Below are 18100 nucleotides of genomic sequence, written 5' to 3' on the forward strand. Positions count from 1 at the left end.
GCTCCATTGGGCTTACACCTCGAATATCCTTTATCTTTAAATTGTGATCACCTTATGGCTGAGTGTGTAGTAGAAGGGAGTGTAAAAAAGCATTTTTCAAGTAAGCATCACCAATGCTTTTGTGTATGGAGGTTGAGAGCATCTCGCGCGTGTCTGCCCAAAAGGCTATTGTGTGTTATTAGAGCTTTGGGATCAAGCTGGGCACCTGGTCCCCAAGCTCAAGAATGCTATCGAGCACCAAAGGGAAAAGGAGGTCATTCATCTTAGATACCAGCACCTCTCTTCAGCATCCCCAGTCTCAGGTGCCACTAGTCGCAGCAGTCCGGAGCATCAACTACCGTCATTCGAAGTCAACCTAATTTCAGTAAGTATGATGGTAAGTGCGATCATTTAGCAGTAAATCAGTTTATTCATCAAACTCATTTTCCATTAGCTAGGATCACAGATGCCAATACAAGCCCGAGAAAAGGCCCAAGACGAGGTGATGTACCACATGGTAGCAAGCACGTGGTTCGCCACCACCACTCTGCCTGCTAGGGATAGCCTTGCTGAGCTCCAGTATAGAAGCTTCTTCCGAATACTCAAAAGAAGCGGAGCGAGCTGCTGCTCGGGGAGATATCAATGCCAACCTAGCAACCAAGGTATTGGAATGGAGTGCCCCTCGGGATCCAGTCGAAAGCCTCTATTGGTCGCCAAGTCGGGGTGGGTGCTGAGCCTGCCCAAAAACCACACGACTTGTGCTAGTTGATTTGTGCTCCTGATGCACGACAAAAAATCTCTATCGCCTCCACAAGTCTCTGGAGATTCCCAACGTCTCCAGCAAGGTAGGTTGCTGTGTCATCTGCAAACTCTGAGTCAAGCAGCTCCTCCTGCGTGTAGAGGGGAAGGCGCAATTCCTGAAGTCCGGTCTCCTAAGCGGAGAGAAAACTACTCATGGCCTCGGCGACAAATAGAAAGAGGTACGGTGCCAGAGGATAGCCCTATTGAACCGAGCGGGAAAGGGGGAATTTGTCGCCTCGGGCTCCCTGAATGAGAACCTGGCTATGAGATGCTGAATAAAGTCCCGAGACTCCACGAATCCACTCCATGGGGAATCCCATCCTGCTCATAGTGCCCTCCAGAAAGCTCCAATCCACCCTGTCATAAGCTTTCTCAAAGTCTAGAAGTAGCACAATGAGGTCCTACTGTCGCATCCTGGCCGAAGCTATCGCCTCCGAAAAGGTAAAGATGTTGTCCAGAATACTCCGATCCTGAACAAAACCAATCTAAGTGTCATGGATCAAGTCTGGGAGGGAAGGCTGAAGTCGTGTGCTGATGGCCTTGGCCAAAATCTTGTAGGCTGTCCGTTAGAAGGGTGATGGGTCTCCACTACCGGATCTCCTATCTATCATCACCCTCCTTGGGAATCAAATGTATCAAGCCCTCTGTGAAACTCTCTGGCATGGCACCTGTGAGCATAATCTCATCGAAGGCAGTGCGAAGGCCACCTTCCATGAGGTCCCAATGGCGAAGAAAGAAAGAAACAGGAAGCTCATCTGCCCCCGGGCATTTGCCCCTAGGTAATGCCTTCACCGCCTCCACCAGCTCCTCTGCAGTGAAAGGGGTCAATAAGAAAGACCGAAGGGAGGGGGGAACCACCTCTCTCATGTGCCTCTAGACTCTCTCGCGTGCATCCATCACCTGGGGGGATAATGGGGCACCAATGAGAAGAGATCGGAAGAAATCCGTGGCGATGGCTCTCACCTATGGGGGATCAGAAACAATAGGTCCATCCTGGCCACGTAGCTTACGAACACCGTCTCTCCTCCTGTGTGGGCCGGCTATCTAAAAGAAGTCTCTAGTAACTCTGTCACCGGCCTGAGTCCAAAATGAAGCCCTCCTCTTCTCAATGGACCGAATCTCCGTGCGGGCGGCAACGATTTGACTCTCAATCCACGGGCTGTCTGGGGAACTCTCCTGAAGACGACGTAAAGAGGCTAGACCTCTCCTCAGACTCCTCTCCTACGCCCCAAATCCTGTAAGAAAATACTAACCTCCCGAAGGCCACATCCAAAGTGCAGGCTGCAGATCCTAAGGAAAAGTCCAGTCCCGCCAATATCTACTCAATCCGGCTACAAATCTCAGGGTCCTAAATGAGACTGTCTGGAATCCTGGAGCTCTCATGTCTGTCATGCCTCCATGGGTCCTCTAGGGACAGAATAAATGGGGCATGATCTGAAAATGTAGTACGTGCCAGAATACCAACCATGCCTCCACGGCTGCAAGCCCACTCGTCAACATAAAACCTGTCCAGTCGAGAGAGGTTGGGGCCAGTGCTCCTCCTATCCGATCAAGAGAAGCTAAGACTCCCAGGGCTACGCCCAAACTCTGGGAGATGCCAAGGGTCCTGTCCCCTAAGAGTCGGTATCATCTCCTCCCATGCAGAGTACTCCGCTCCTGAGACTGTGGCCATGCCACCTCCAAGTCTGTCCGTTGCTGCCTCTATCATGTTGAAGTCACCGCCCATGCACCGAAAATGAGCCTGGGGCAGGGCCTATCAGACAGTGCTCCAAAAGATACCTCTACTTGTAGCTGCATTTGGGACATAAATGTTGAGGAAGCCAATGCGATCCTCTCCAATCATAATGGTAACCCACTGAGCACGTCCTGGAACTATGACTCCTGTTCCTATCATAGACGGCAGAAGCTGCTCACTGACAAAGAGACACACTCCTCCCTGCGTCCCTGAAGGGCCGAAGGATGGAGACCAAAAAGTATGACTCTTGCCTGGTAGAATCTTCCCGCAGCGGTGGGTACTCCCCTTAATAAGATGGTGCTCTTGGAGGAAAAGAATATCGATAGGTCCCCCCACCATAGCTCGATGCAGCTCTCCTCTAAGGACGCCTCGTCCTTGAACGCACTAAGGCCCCCTTAAGCCCTAAATGTTCCATGAGAATTCTCATATCAATCTCTCTGTGAGGCGGAACTACCGGAACGGCCCTCCACTCGAAGAGTCTTGGGCACGGGCTTATACGGGGAATAGTCACAATCTGTCCTGGTGCGGAGTCGCGCCAAGTGGGCGTGGATGTTACCCTCCATGTACTGCCGAGCACGCGAGAGTATGCATACTCCGTGCTCCATCTATCCCAATGGAGATATCTGTAAGAAGGGGGGAGAGGTACTGCGAGAGAGATGCATGAACACAAAAAGTAGCACCGCTAGGCTAGAGGTCACCATCTCCCCTCCCTGGTCTCTGTGGGCTGATCCACCAAGCTCCATCCTGGCCAAAGGCCATAGATGAGTAAAGACGTCAGTGATGCAGAGATCCTGCAAATGATGCAATAGCTCAACTGCCTGATCCTGAATGGTAGCGGCCACTGACTTTGGATCCCACTCTATCTCGGGGGTTGCGCTCAAGGGGAAAGAGAAGATCATCGAGCCATTCTTTGGTGTAGGGGGTCTGGAGTGTTGGAAGACCACACATACCCGAATAGGGGCTACGATCTCCTCGAACATATCTGTCCCTTTCGCCAGAAGACATCGGAAGAAACTATAATCCACAGGCTGCCCCAAGATCTTGGGGGGCCTGCCCGGAGACTCAGGTGGGAGAGCCCTCACTGGTGAGGCCACAATGGTCATCTCCACCGGCTGTGAGAAACGATGAACCAGGCGACGAACAGTACTCACCGGTTGTCTCCTCTCCGGATTAGGGGCTGTAGGGGGCCGACGGGAATGCTCTGGAGAGGCGGAAGGGGGGGGGGGATGGTAGGCACGGAGGAAGAGGAAGGGGAAAATGGAGTGGCGGCAGGGAGAGTCGGAGATGAGGGTGGGGGAGGGGGAGGGGAGGGGGGGGAGACATGGGGGAGCGGGAAGGCGGAGAGGCTGGAGAGGGATGCTGTTGAGAGGTATCCATCGGAGAGGAAGGTTGCTAGGGAAGGCTCGACGAAGAGAGGGTGGGGTCAACCTGCCCCACTGGGCACTGAGGGCCAGAGGAGAAATCGCGACGAGGAATCGGCCACCACATTGGCAGGAGGGGGGGGGGGGGGGGGGGGGGGGGGGGCTCTCCGTGACTGGAGGGGGCCCGTCGTCTACGGGCAGGTGCTGTGATAAGTGCTCAAAACGGTTGTCTGATAGAACCCAATCCTCCTGCATGCTGCTAGCCTAGCGCGCACGGCGGCGACGCTCAACTCTGGTGCTCGACGGGCGACTGGGGTGGGGGCCAACCGTCTGCCACTCTCCAGTTGATGGGTCATCCATGGTCGGAACTTGGTGCTCCATGGCCTAGGAACCTGCTCCTCCCTCGGCCCCCTGGTGAGGATCTAAGTGGGAAGTAGGAGGGGAAACCACCGGGGGCGGTCACCTAGTCTCATGCCGAGGGCAAGCTCTGGCCAGATGACCCATCTGTTTGCAAATAAAGCATTGGCCTAGAAGGCCGGAATACTCCACTTGTTGCACAATGGGGTCGCCTCGAAGACTGGGAATAGATATCATGTGAGGCATAGAATCCGACGAGGCAACACAAATGCGGAGAGATGGAATCCCGGCTGCTTGTGCAAGGGTCGAGGCAGTGGTGGGGGGGGGGGGATTCCATCACTCTCCCAATGGCACCACCAATCATCGGGAGAAGAGGTATTCCTTCATGAGGCAGACTGTCACGGGAAAGCCTGAACTCCAGCTAATGGGTTGGATGTCGGGTCGAAGCCGTGCTACCACCGTGCAAAGAAGGCCTGGGCCGTACGCAGTGCAACGGGACTCAGCTGCATGACAAGATTAGACGCCGCTGGTGAGTCGAACTCAACCTGGTAGTAGCCGTGCCCCAAAGGATGAATATCTGCGATCTTTGTTTGCGCGCCTAGGAGGCTAGCCTGAAGATGATCTCTGAGTTGGCCACGCACGGGGTGGCTACCGACAATCTTGCATAATACCAGAGTGGAGCCCTCTAGGGATGCGACAGTCATAGCAAGAAGCTTCAGATCCACTTCGGAAAACAAAAGGCAGGTAACAGCGGCCTCGATCGGGGGAGACGGAGCGGCTGCCATGGAGTCCTCCCAGGGGCGAAGACCAGAAGAGGCCGAAACTTGCCGAAAAATGAAGAAATTCCACGGGCCACAACCTGAGGGTGCTGCCGAAGGAACCAGGATGGGGTAGAGAGCGAAGGGGAGGGGGAGGCAAGGCTAGGAAAAGACAAAGGACAGAAACGGGCAGAAAGGGGCCAGCAGAAAGGAGGGGGGAGGGGGGGGGTCGTAGGCGGTGAAGGGAAGGGGGGCGGGCACAGAAAAGAAGGCAAAAGGGGGGAGGCTACAGGCGGTGAAGGTAGGGGGGCGGCACATAAGGAAAAGGGGGGCGGGGGTCACAGGGCGGCGAATGGAGGAGGAAGGGGGGGTGGGGGGGTGCAGTCGGGCAGGACTGGGGGGGCGGGTACAGGCGCAAGACGGGGGGGGGGGGGGGGGGGGGGGGGGAGAGGGGTGCCGGTGGCGACACAGTACAAGAGGGGGGGGGAGCGCAGCTCGCTAGTGACCATCCAGGAAGTCACATCAAGTCTAGCAGCAAATAGGTCTAAAACTACAAGTACAGCAGTTTGGACAGAGGTGCGACAGGGGACAGCAGGTACCGTACAGACTGTACGGGCAGCAAGTACACTGTGGACAGATGTACTATGTACCGACAGCAGTGCTCCACCTTAGAAAACATAAAAATCATAGAAGTCAACCAGCTTTTTCTATGCCAAAAAGGCTCAAAGCACTTGTTTTTACCTAACTGGGCTGAATACATCAATAACAGCAAAAATCTTATAAAATAATACAACTTGCAGTAGGAACTTGAGTGCCCACCCGTAGGCAGCTTGGTCTCTGGCCCGAAGCAGTACAAGCATGGCTGCAAACAACCCGGATGTTGCCAGGGAGCTTGCAGAGATTTGAACTCTGGACCTCCCCTTTTCTCGGTCATAAATCCACACCGCTAGGCTACACCCCCATTGGCTACAACTTATAATGTTTTTAAGTCTCCCACACACATTAATGGGGTGGGTGGCCCGCTTGCCTTAATAATGTGTGGTCAAACCTTGTAACCATACAGAATCACACAGTCCTCTTAGTTCCAGGCGTCCCTGGCTCCTCGGACACAAAAACACATAACATGTAGGCATGGCCCAAATAATATACATTAAACATGCATACGTGAGAGGGAGAGAGGGAGACTATATGCTTGCTCTAAAGCTACAACAAGAGAGTGGTTGAGAGAGAGAGCTACAACAAGAGAGAGGTTGAGAGAGAGAGGGGGAGAGACTATATGCATGCTCTTTACTGAACCTATATTTCAAGCAATTGCACAAATGTTTAATGAATCCATATTCATGACGTAACACAATTATTCTGAAGTAAATTAGGCTCAAGATATCAGAGTGGCAAAAAGAGACCGGCCTCTCCATCATCATCACCAACCCCGGCCTTGACCTCTCTAACAACAAGAACCCCCGACCTCTCCAACACAAATGCCACCACACCGTCGGCCTACCAACACAAGTCTACCAACCTCTAACACTATCGCCGATGCTCCTGCAGGATACCAGCCCAACCTCTCCATACCACCCACAATCAACCCACCCCTCAACTCAGCACTCTCAAAAGAACCCATCCAAGCACCATCATGCCAAAAAATTCAAAGCACAGACACCCACTGCATGTACGACCGATATACCGTCTTCCTTTAAAAATCCACCAACAAATCTACAAGCCCCCCCGGTAAGAAGATCGAGATGCCAACACACCAACCTTGAAGACAACACAATTGCAATCACCCACCCAGTACACCAAATAGTTGGAAACGATGGTGAGAGTGAGAAGCAAAAGGCCTCAAGGAGGTTGAAACAGAGAGGCCATGTGAAGGAAACTGAGAGAACTCGTGAAGATGAATATGGAAAATATTGCTCAACACCACATGACTCGAAAGATATCTCTTGTATATTATTGTGAGGCTACATTCGTCATAATATAGGCTCTTTTTCCCCATCTTCTCACCAATCATATGTTCCTACAATGCACATGCCTAATTATAACTTTTTTTCCACCACCATTCAAAATCAGCATAGACCTTGTACGCTCATGGTGCACACACATATGTCTATAAATGCTAGCTCTCTCTTGGAGCTTTAACTTTAACACCCTCACTTAAAGCAACAAGATGACTCTTATGTTGAAATGAGTGATGCGAGTGCCAAGTCACCTAGTCAAAATTATCCCACATGAGCAAGAGAAGCCAACATGTACTTACCTCATATAAAAGGGTGTCATTTCAAGCAATGCATATATGTCACTTGCACCTATCTCAAGCTTCTCTATGTGTCCAAGTTTCTCTATGTGTCCAAGGGGGTCATTTCAAGCAATGCTTATATATCACTTGCACCTATCTCAAGCTTCTCTATGTGTCCAAGTTAATCTATCTTGGAGTCTAATTAACTTGAGTGTAATTTAACTAGCACACACTCATCATCATGAGTTCACTTAGGTACCATCCACCTTAGATTAGTCATGTTTTCATTAGAGTAGGATTAGCATCTGATTAGAAAGTTGATTATTATTAGGAGAGCTCGATCCCTATTTCTCAGCATTATATTAGAGCTTAGGTCTGGCTCTCTTAGCTTAGTTCTTTAATGTTAGCAAGTAATTAGTGTGTGATGATTAGAATAGAATTAGGGAATTGTTTCTTTTTTCTTCTTACTTCATTAAGGTTTATCATTATCCATTTATTTAGCTACTTTATCTTTTTGGTGTAATCTCTCCCTATCCATCTACATATCAACGCAATCTACTATGGATGAGTGGCCAAAACCCTCCTGCAAAGAACTAGTTGGCTAAAGCATTGCCTTTTTAGTTATGGTTTGCAATGCCATATTCTAGTCTTATTGTCCAGTAGAGAAAAGGGAGGGGCAGCGGTAGGAGAAAAGACAAAGCTTTGTTGGTGAGAGCATCGTGCAGTTGGCAGGGTCACTGAACTGCAGAGCGTAATGAATCAGCATAAAAGCAACAGTGAGAAACAAAAAGGCAAGGGCGACAGGCGAGCAGAGAAATTACATGGAGGAACATAAAAGCAAAGACAACAGTTTGAGTATTGCCGTGGAAAGCTATGCCGGAAGCGAGAAGCCTGTAAGTTCCAACAGTTTAGAAAAAGACGCAACCCTAGACATGGTGGCTGGAGGTTTGAATGTTAGTCGGATTGAGCATCAAGAGGAGTTCTATCAAAAAATGCACAGAAAAAGCTGTTGATACAAAGCTCAGAAGATGCAAAGAAAAGCTTTTGAGAAGAGCAAAAGGCATCAAGAGAGAGAGAAAGAGGAAGGAGTGGGAGGCTAAGCTCGCCCCTCTGTCTGTTGAAGAGCAAGGGATGGGGACCTTGAAGTCATCGCCATAACTTGCGCAAAGAAAAAGAACGTGTGGTATGTTTTTTATTTTTATTTTTTAAAAACTCAACCTTATTCTATTTGTAAGATGATGTTCACACCCTAATCCCAAAAAGCTTTGTTTTTAAAAGCCACCAAGCCTCACAAAAACATATGAGCTAAAAGATTCACCCCTACTTTCTACAGAAAAGGTGTACAACTTTAATCCCAAAGTAGCATTTATAAAACCAGCCCCTGAGACCAATGATGCTCTCAAGTTGAAAAATCACAGCCAAAGTAACACAAGGATCAAAGTAAACCAAGCACATAGAGAGAGTTAGGAAGAGTGGAAGCTTACTCATCTCACTACCCATTTCTTAAACAAAAATTTGGTGTACTTCCTTGTGACATGTGAGGGATTTGACCGTCGTAAACACAACCTTAGGCTAACTAAACTACACTTAATGATGCTTAAGAAAGACAGATAGTGTCAATGCAATGCAATGCAATGCAGCTATATTAGATGAATGGGTTACAATGAGATCTGAATAGATCTATGATGCTGTCCTAGATGAATATCCTTCTCAGGATAAGAAGAATAGGCTGAATGCTGATGCTGAGGACTGTTCCTTGCTCCAATGCTGAGGTCCACCCTTCGATGCCGGCTTCCCTCTATGTAGGAGTTAGGACTGATGACTTATATGCTGAATATGCTGCCTATATGCTGAATATGCTGATATGCTGGATGAACTGCTGTCCCACTGTCTTTCCCTTGTCTCCTGGGAAGGAAACGCTGAAGGGATGGCTTTGGAACTTATGCGATGCTGAACTGATGATGAAACGCAGATGCTCTCCTTGTTGCCTGCTGGGAAGGAAACACTAATAAGGAGATGGATTCTCTATGCGTTTGCTGATCTGATGGACTGAATTGAACTGAATGCTATGCGTTGAACTGATGATGATGATATGTGCCGATCTGAGATGCGATGATCTATTCTGAAAGCGCTGATTTGAGATGCGATGATCGACTCAATGGAGGATGCGCTTCTATTTATATGTGGGAACTGATGCTAGTCGGCCAGCCTTGCTGAATGCTCACAACTGGCAATAATGCCATAAATGCCATAAATACCAGTTTGCTGGTTATAAATGCTGTCGGCTGAGTAACATTGCTGACCTAATGTAGCTACATGCCTTACAATGCTCATGAGGACTAAAGTGCTGATGTTGGTGATAAAACACCCCCATGCTTATGCTCATAAATGCCTGACTAATACTTAGATGTCTGCTTAATGCTTGATGATGCCATGCCACTTGTACACCTGATGGGTGTGCACGTGACATTCCCCTCTGCTAAACTGTTGCTGGATGGTATACTTGGTAACCTTTCGACTCTGGTGATCCTTCTCCACCGAACCATTGCCCCCTTCTGACTTCTTCTGCCGGGACTGAGGTCGTCTGTAGGAGTGGAATCCTTTGAGCCAAAGACTTATCTACTACGGGAACTGAATGGCAAATGTTGCTAAAACTGCTTGGAAATACTTGAGTCACCCCTGACCTGTCTGTGGAAACCTTTCACCTACCATCTCCGTCGTTCATGAAGCTATGAACCTCTTAAGGCGATGTTGGAGCCAACTTCCGTCTTCTTCTGTGGAAGAGAACCCCCTGCTGTTGCCAGTTGAAGCCCAAAACTTATGTACTCCTTTGATAATGGATGTCATTCTGCCCCAGAGAATTCATGGGTAAACATGTGTGGCTTGCAGATGCAAGATTGACTGCTATGCAAGCCATGTGCAATCCTAAATGCTGTGCAAGAATGCAGATGGATGGGTTACTAATGCATACCTAAGGGAAAATCCCTAAGGGTGGCCTACAAGATTTTGAGAACCGGGTTTAACTCTGCGGAAGCGATTAACATGATGTCTGGCTGAATGACTGGTGGAATGAAAATGATCTAAGGCTGGTTACCCTGTAACGCTCTGATACCAATGTGACATGTGAGGGATTTGACGGTCGTAAACACAACCTTAGGCTAGCTAAACTACACTTAATGATGCTTAAGAAAGACAAATAGTGTCAATGCAATGCAATGCAGCTATATTAGATGAATGGGTTACTATGAGATCTGAATAGATCTATAATGCTGTCCTAGATGCATATCCTTCTTGGGATGAGAAGAATAGGCTGAATGCTGATGCTGAGGACTGTCCTTGCTCCAATGCTGAGGTCCACCCTTCGATGCTGGCTTCCCTCTATGTAGGAGTTAGGACTGATGACTTATATGCTGCCTATATGTTGAATATGCTGATATGCTGGATGAACTGCTGTCCCATTGTCTTTCCCTTGTCTCCTGGGAAGGAAACGCTGAAGGGATGGATGCCTGACTAATACTTAGATGTCTGATTAATGCTTGATGATGCCATGCCACTTGTACACCTGATGGGTGTGCACGTGACATTCCTACAAAAAGTGCTTATAACTAGCCTTTGGAACCAATGACGTACCCAAGCTGAAAATTCATCCCTCATCTAGAGCCAAAGTAGCATTAAGGGGGGGAAGTACTAAAGTAGCACATGGGCCAAAGTTGCTCATAGCACACAGGGGAATGTAGAAAGTAAAAAGTCAAAATTATTTTTGTAACCGACATCCAACTACCTTGAGTAGCCCAAAGATTTGGCACCAAGGGGGGATGTTGAGAAAGTGGTGTCAAAGTGCACAAAAGGGAGTGAGTAAATAGAGGAAGAGAGCCTAAAAATTGTACCCAATCTAGCATCAAGGAAGGGATTGTTGAAATGAGTGATGCTAGGTGACTTGGCACTCTAGTATCACTCATTTCACCACCCCTCCTTCCCTTCCCGTCCCCCCGTCCCCCCCCCCCCCGGCCCTTCCGCGGTGCCAAAGTGCACAAAAGGGAGTGAGTAAATAGAGGAAGAGAGCTTATTTGTTTCTCCGTGTCCAAGTTAATTTATCTTGGAGTCTATTTAACTTGAGTGCAATTTAATTAGCACACACTCATCATCATGAGTTCACTGAGGTATCATCCACCTTAGATTAGTCATGTTAATTATGTTTTCATTAGAGTAGGATTAGCATCTGATTAGGAAGTTGATTGTCATTAGGAGAGCTCAATCCTTGTTTCTTAACATCTTACATGGTTCCTTCCACAAGCTACACATAGTCAACAACATTACACATGCCTCTCATGGGCATGACTCACACACACCATCATGCCTCATCATGGGCAATAAATTAAGTATACATGTCTCATGGACATGTTCACATTGCACTGGACAATCTCCTGTTCACATTGCTTGTACTAGCCTTGGGTCCCAAGAACCATCGTATAGTCCAAAATTACACACCGTCATGCCTCATCATGGGCAATAAATTAAGTATACATGTCTCATGGACACGTTCACATTGCACTGGACAATCTCCTGTTCACATTGCTTGTACTAGCCTTGGGTCCCAAGAACCATCGTATAGTCCAAAATTATCCAAAGTTGGGTCCAGGTGTGAAACCATAATTTATCCAAGTACATCCAGAAGTCCTATGGTACATTGACATCATATAACTCATAAAACAAGCCTATGGGTCCCATGGTACAAACCCATCATATAACCCAAGAAAAATAATGGAAAATAACCATCTTATATAACCCACGAAAAATAATGGAAAATGTCATGGTAGTGACTAGTAATGTGTACACAAACCCTCATGCGGCCCCATGATCCATCAATATTCGTAGGAGGGTTGGATCATTAAACTCATGCATGCTAGTCGTTTTGGATATTGCTTATTGCTTACCAAGTTCTCACCTTTTGAACTCCTTAATCATATTTTTAGTTTAGCTTTAGGTTAGATTCTTTACGCTCCCATGAGAGATCATGCAATGGCAAAGCTTGCCATGGGCCTGCCAATGCTAATAGCCTAACAATTGCCATTGTACACTATGGTTTTCATCAGGAAGTCTTGGTGAAACTTACGTAGGACTGGATATCATATGCTACATGGAGATACAGGAGACTTCAAAGAGGTTTACAGCGGTGATGGGTCATAGTTTGGACTCTGAAATCCTCCTTTAGACAAGAGACCAGGACATCAAGGGGCCCTTATGGATCAGGAGTAGGGGCTCACACTTGTCACATGTTTGTTTGACCTGGAATTTTCTATTTGTTTGCAACTTGTGGTAATAAAGCCTTTTATAAGAAAAAAGAGTCTGTGTTAATTTCCTTGTATGATTGAAACTATTGCCTTCTTGCATACAGATCCTAGTATGTGATCTGATGCTTGGATTTTTGTTCAGTTTTGAAGTTCTACATGCACGTTGGGCCATGCTAGCGGCACTTGGGGTTGTCATTCCTGAAGTACTGGACAGATTCTGTGGTGTTGAATTTCCTGAGCCAGTCTGGTGGCGTGTCGGGTATGCCAAGCTTCAGGCAAGAAACTGGCAACATAGTGCCGTTTGTTCTCCTTATTAATGTGGCACCTAATATTGTTCTACATCATTTCTAATTTATGTAATTCTGCCTAGTTGACAATATGCTACAAATCAGTGTTAATTTTTGTTAGTCTGTCTAAGAACAGGTTGCATAACTTGGAACACTTTGCACACTTTGTGAATTAGTTTGATTCTAAGAAAACCTGATTCTTGAGAAATAAATTCATGGATTACTTAATGACAATTCCTGACAGAAGTATATTCTTATTTTTTTCCCCCTTTTTAGGGAGACACTTTGGATTATCTTGGCATACCAGGCTTGCACATTGCTGGAGGTCAAGGCATTTTGGTGATCGCTCTATGTCAATTCCTTCTTATGGTCTCTCTCTCTCTCTCTCTCACACACACACACACACACACACACACACACACATTTTTTGTGAAACTTGTACCTAATTAATCACTCAAGGTAAGGTACAAGCTATTGGCATATATTACATGGTTGTAGTGCCACATGTGAACAGGGCATAACTAGGGGCAATTGGCATATATTACATGGTTGTAGAGGCACATGTGAACAGGGCATAACTAGGGGCACTTTTTCTCTTTGGGTTTTTCCCCCTAGCACACATGGTGTGAAAGGACACCTTTTTATTATTGTTGTACTTTGATATTATATGTGGGTTGACTTCCTTTGCATCTCTATCCATCTCCATCTCCCATCTCTATGAACTGTGTATAGCCGCAGCTCTCCTCTTGGGCAAACAGTGGTATCAGAGCACTGGCTTGTGCCCTAACTGTCTGTCACATCTTGTCCACGCAGCTGGTTTGCCATCCGACAGTGGAGCATCACAGGTGACAGACCTTGCTAGCTTTCCGCAAACGACCCAGAGGTGGCTGACTGACGACGGGTCTGCCCGTATCGACTGGCAATGCTTGCCTGAAGTCCGTCAATCCTTTTTACTTCACGTCGCTTGGCTATGGAGTCGACCGAGTCAGGGAGCATCGTCAACAAGGGTCGCTTCGCACGGTATACATCTTCCGGCAACCCCCCACACCCAAGGCCGCTAATCGTGACCTCACCCATGGACCCAAGCCAAAGGACATGAGTCAGGGTTGGTCTGTCCTAAGCTCGCCATTCTCCACAACGAGTCCGAATTCTCTTGCTACCCTCGTCCACCTTTTCACTTGTTCTGAATTTCCAATCTCTTATCAGTAATTACATCATTCATTTTATCAAAACCATGGTATATAAATATCATTGCAGCACTTTGGAAGCTACTTACTCATTTTTTTATAATCTTCCATATGATAAGTGAATTCTCTTACTGGTTTATGTGTTGATTTACATTTCCCTTAACACACCCACTCAGCACATTGCCTTCAAAAGAGTAAACTATGATACTTAATTTACATTCTTAATCACGAATGCCTGTTAATTGGTTGTTAACAAAGATGACATGACCTGGATTAAGAAAAGACAATTTGCTTTACTCACACGCTCCATTCCTCCTTGTTAAAGAAGAAATAAAATCTCTCTTTAATCCTCTATGCTCTCACAAAACCCGTGATTCTTTCATAATAGAAGAGAGGGAAACCATAGCTTGAGCTATGACCTAAATATACACATATAATCCATCCTCTCTCTTTCCGAATTCGCAATTATAAATAACCATTTTTTTACATTAAAATAAGACAAAACCTTAACCCTAATTATTTAAGATGGCTGGGTAGAGGCGGAGGCAGGGGGAGCAAAGGCCAGGTGGAGGGCAGGGGCACAAGGAGGAGATGGGGAATGGCACAAAAACATGCAGGGAGGGGGGTTGACCAGCGTGTGTAGGGGAGCTCCAGGTCGTTTTGAGATGAGCCGGTCTTGAGTTGCCCTCTATAGGAAAGAGCCGATCTCCCCAAGACCAAAGTCGAGATCCACTTTAGTTGAGCCCTTGAAAGAGAGAGCTCCCTAGATCTCTTCGTCTGACAATCTCGACATCCTGAATCAAACTCATAGGAAGGCGGACACTCTGCTGCCACTCTGGATGCCAAGGATCCTCTAGGTGAAGGAGAACTGAGGCATGGCCTGAGAGAGTAGTGCCTGCAATAATGCCAATAGTGCCTCTGCGACTGCAAGCCCAGTCATCTACAGAATTTGTCAATGTGGGAGAGGTTCGGTCAGTGGATCCTCTTGTCGGGTCTAGAGAAATGGAGAAGCCCATGGGGGTGACCTAACTACAGGAGGTGCCAGGGATCGTGCCCCTTCATGGTGAGAACCAACTCCTTCCGGGCAGAGTACTTGGTACTTGAAATAGTATCCATCCCTCCTTGCTTGTCATATCTGGGGGTCCTCTAACATGTTGAGGTCCCCTCCCAAGCACGAGAAGTTTGCCTGACGGAGCTCGTGCTGCAATTGTATTCAAACTCTATCTTTCCAAATTGGATAGTTCCAGGGCTTGGTCATGGTCGACCTTACATTGGTATCAGAGCCTATATTTGACGCGAAAGGGAACCGTGGACGCAGTGGTCATGGGCATGGCGGGAAGCCATGGATTCTCCGAGGAAGGGAGGAGAAAGCATGGGCTGTCCTCGGTGCGAGGGAATCCCAGGAGTAGACTCCTTTGCCCCCAAGATTCGCCCTTTGTTGGCAGAGAGGGATGGTAGAGTGAGTACAGAGGGCTAGGCTTATGGCTTCTAGGCCTTTTAAGGCTTTTGCCCATGGCCTATAGGTATCCATTGCCATGCATGGATCTCATGGATTGGCTTCAGGAGTGACTTACTTCACAAAAATTGATTTGAGGTGGGGGTATCATCAGATCAAGATTTGATTTGAAGATGTACTGTAGACAGCACTAAGAGTTTTTAGTTTTGCCGTTTGGTTGACAAATGGTCTAGGTACTTTCTAGCAGATGATGAATGATTTACTTTGTCCATATATTGGAAAGTTTGTCGTGGTATTCGTGGATGGCATACTTATTTATAGTAAGTCATTGCACGAGCATGTGCGGCATCTTAGAACTATCTTGCATACATTGAGACAAAGGAAGCACTATGCAAAGGAATCCAAGTGCGACTTTTTGAAAACAAGGCTCCTTTATTTGGGTCATATCATCACTTAGGATGGTATACGTGTAGACTTGGACAATGTGAGAAAGGTTCTTGAGTGGCCAGTGCCACAAACTATATGGAACAAACTATATGGGTCATATCATCACTTAGGATGTAATAATACGTGTAGACTTGGACAATGTGAGAAAGGTTTTTGAGTGGCCAGTGCCACAAACTATACGTGTAGACTTGGACAATGTGAGAAAGGTTCTTGAGTGGCCAGTGCCACAAACTATATGGAAGAAAATCTTTTGGCATTTTAAGGGCTTCTTTCGGAAGTTTATCTAAAATTATGCCAAGGTGGCAGCACCATTGACACGACTCCTGCTGAAGGGAGTTATAAAAAAGAAGGGCAGGAATAGTCCTTTGGTTATTTGGAATGAAGTCCTTAATAGGAGCTTCGAGTCTTTGAAAGAGTATGGCACCTATTTTGCATTTTAGTAGATCGTAGCAAGCCGTTTGTGGTCGAGATGGATGCTAGTGATTTTTCCATAGGGGCAGCTTTTTTCCAAGATGGTCAGCCCATTGCCTTTGAGAGCAAGAAACTCATTGAGGCTAAGATGCAGTACCGGACGCAGGAGTTGCTTGCAGTCATCCATGCCTTGAAGAAGTGGAGACGTTATCTCTATGGTTCCAAGTTTGTTGCGTGGACTGACCATCATTCCTTAAAATACATTTGTGATCAAGGCGATTTGCACGGTCACAAAGCTAGGTGGATTGAGCAGGAGCACGAGGCAGGCAGCGGGTGCACAAGGGTGGGAAGCAGGGGCGCAAAGGGCGGCGAAAGGTGGGAAAAGCGGGTGCGCGAGGGCGGCGGAAGGTGGGAAGTGGGGGTGCAAAGGCACCTAGGCAGGTGGGAGCAAAGCAAGCCGGTGGAAGGTAGGGAGGCAAGCCCCCTGTTTCAGTTGCATAAAGCATGGGCCCAAGAAATCTACCTTGAAATATATGTGAGTCCATTGGCTTGCTACCTTTTGTATGCAAAAATATGCTTGCTTATTCCCTCCCACCTTCAAATCATCAATAGGCTTTACCTCTAAATCCTTATGCTCACAGAAGGTCTCTAGTGCACCCAAAAAAAATTTAAGCCTTTTTGATGAAGAGGAAATCATCATGATATCATTTTTATACAACAGAATAGCGACAAGCTTGTTCCAATAGAGCAGCAGCCCCAACTGACTCCCATTAAAATTGGCCACCTCGTCAATATAAAGAGAGAGAGAGAGAGAGAGAGAGAGAGAGAGAGATTTGTCCATTGTGTAGTGGACAATTTTATGTTTATTTCTGGTTTCGTTCTCATCACTTTTTCTTTGTGCTTTGATTTTACCATTGCTTTCACAAATGTTGTGATGCTAACAGGCCGGCTCTTATGTGGTGCGTTTCCAGGTTGGACCAGAGTATGCGAGATACTGTGGTATTGAAGCTCTAGAGCCATTGGGCATCTTCTTGCCTGGGGATATAAATTATCCTGGTGGTTTTCTTTTTGATCCTTTGGGATTATCTAAGGATCCAATTGCCTTCGAAGAACTGAAGGTGAAAGAAATAAAGAATGGGCGTTTGGCCATGGTCGCATGGTTGGGCTTTTATGTACAAGCAGCAGTCACCAAGAAAGGGCCATTAGAGAATTTATTTGACCACATAAATGATCCTTTTCATGACAATCTAGCATCCTATATTTTTTCTGCATTTTGATACATTCTCATAGTAATAATGGTATGGCTTGAAACACATGTATACCAGCTGTATCAATTGTGCATATGAAGGTTGTAATTTAGTCTCTTTTACTCAAGGTGAGGTAGTTCATGTGAACTTGGGGTTCTTGAAATTTTAGATTCGCTTGGGCTTCCCACACTGCTGTGGGTGGCATCAATAATTGTGTATTGGACACTTGAAACAGGAGCTGATGTGTATAAATAACAAAAAATTCTAGAGTTGTTAGAAGTGATGGTTATACAGGAGACTATTGTCAAGTTAATGAAGAGATGCAGCTACTCTGGATAAAGTTAAAGGCAAAAAGGGTTTTACATCTGCAGATTCAATAGCTTAATTCGACAGAATGCAGTTTATTACAAGAATGAGCTCCATCTTCGGGATTTCATCAGCCCAATCATGAGATGCCATCAAGAATGAAGCCTTATTTGGGGGGGGGGGAGAGAGAGAGAGAGAGAGAGATTGTATCAAAATCTTATGAGGCTGAATTCAGACCAAT

General features: G+C 46.8%; 1 protein-coding gene across 1 annotated transcript in view; it reads left to right on the forward strand.

Annotated features, from left to right (window-relative positions):
* The window catches only part of LOC147607133 (Chlorophyll A-B binding family protein), a 90450-nt gene extending 72708 nt beyond the window's left edge, over window positions 1-17742 (forward strand). Inside the window, exons 9-11 of the mRNA XM_086791498.1 lie at window positions 12661-12793; window positions 13082-13174; window positions 17278-17742. Of these exons, the coding sequence (XP_086647624.1) occupies window positions 12661-12793; window positions 13082-13174; window positions 17278-17583 (532 nt within the window). The 3' untranslated portion in view covers window positions 17584-17742. The remainder of the gene's footprint in view (window positions 1-12660; window positions 12794-13081; window positions 13175-17277) is intronic.
* Window positions 17743-18100: the final 358 nt, after the last annotated feature.

Source organism: Cibotium barometz, chromosome 56, assembly GCF_041138505.1.
Source record: "Cibotium barometz isolate CiBa-2024 chromosome 56, ASM4113850v1, whole genome shotgun sequence".
In the NCBI taxonomy this organism is placed as follows: Eukaryota; Viridiplantae; Streptophyta; class Polypodiopsida; order Cyatheales; family Cibotiaceae; genus Cibotium; species Cibotium barometz.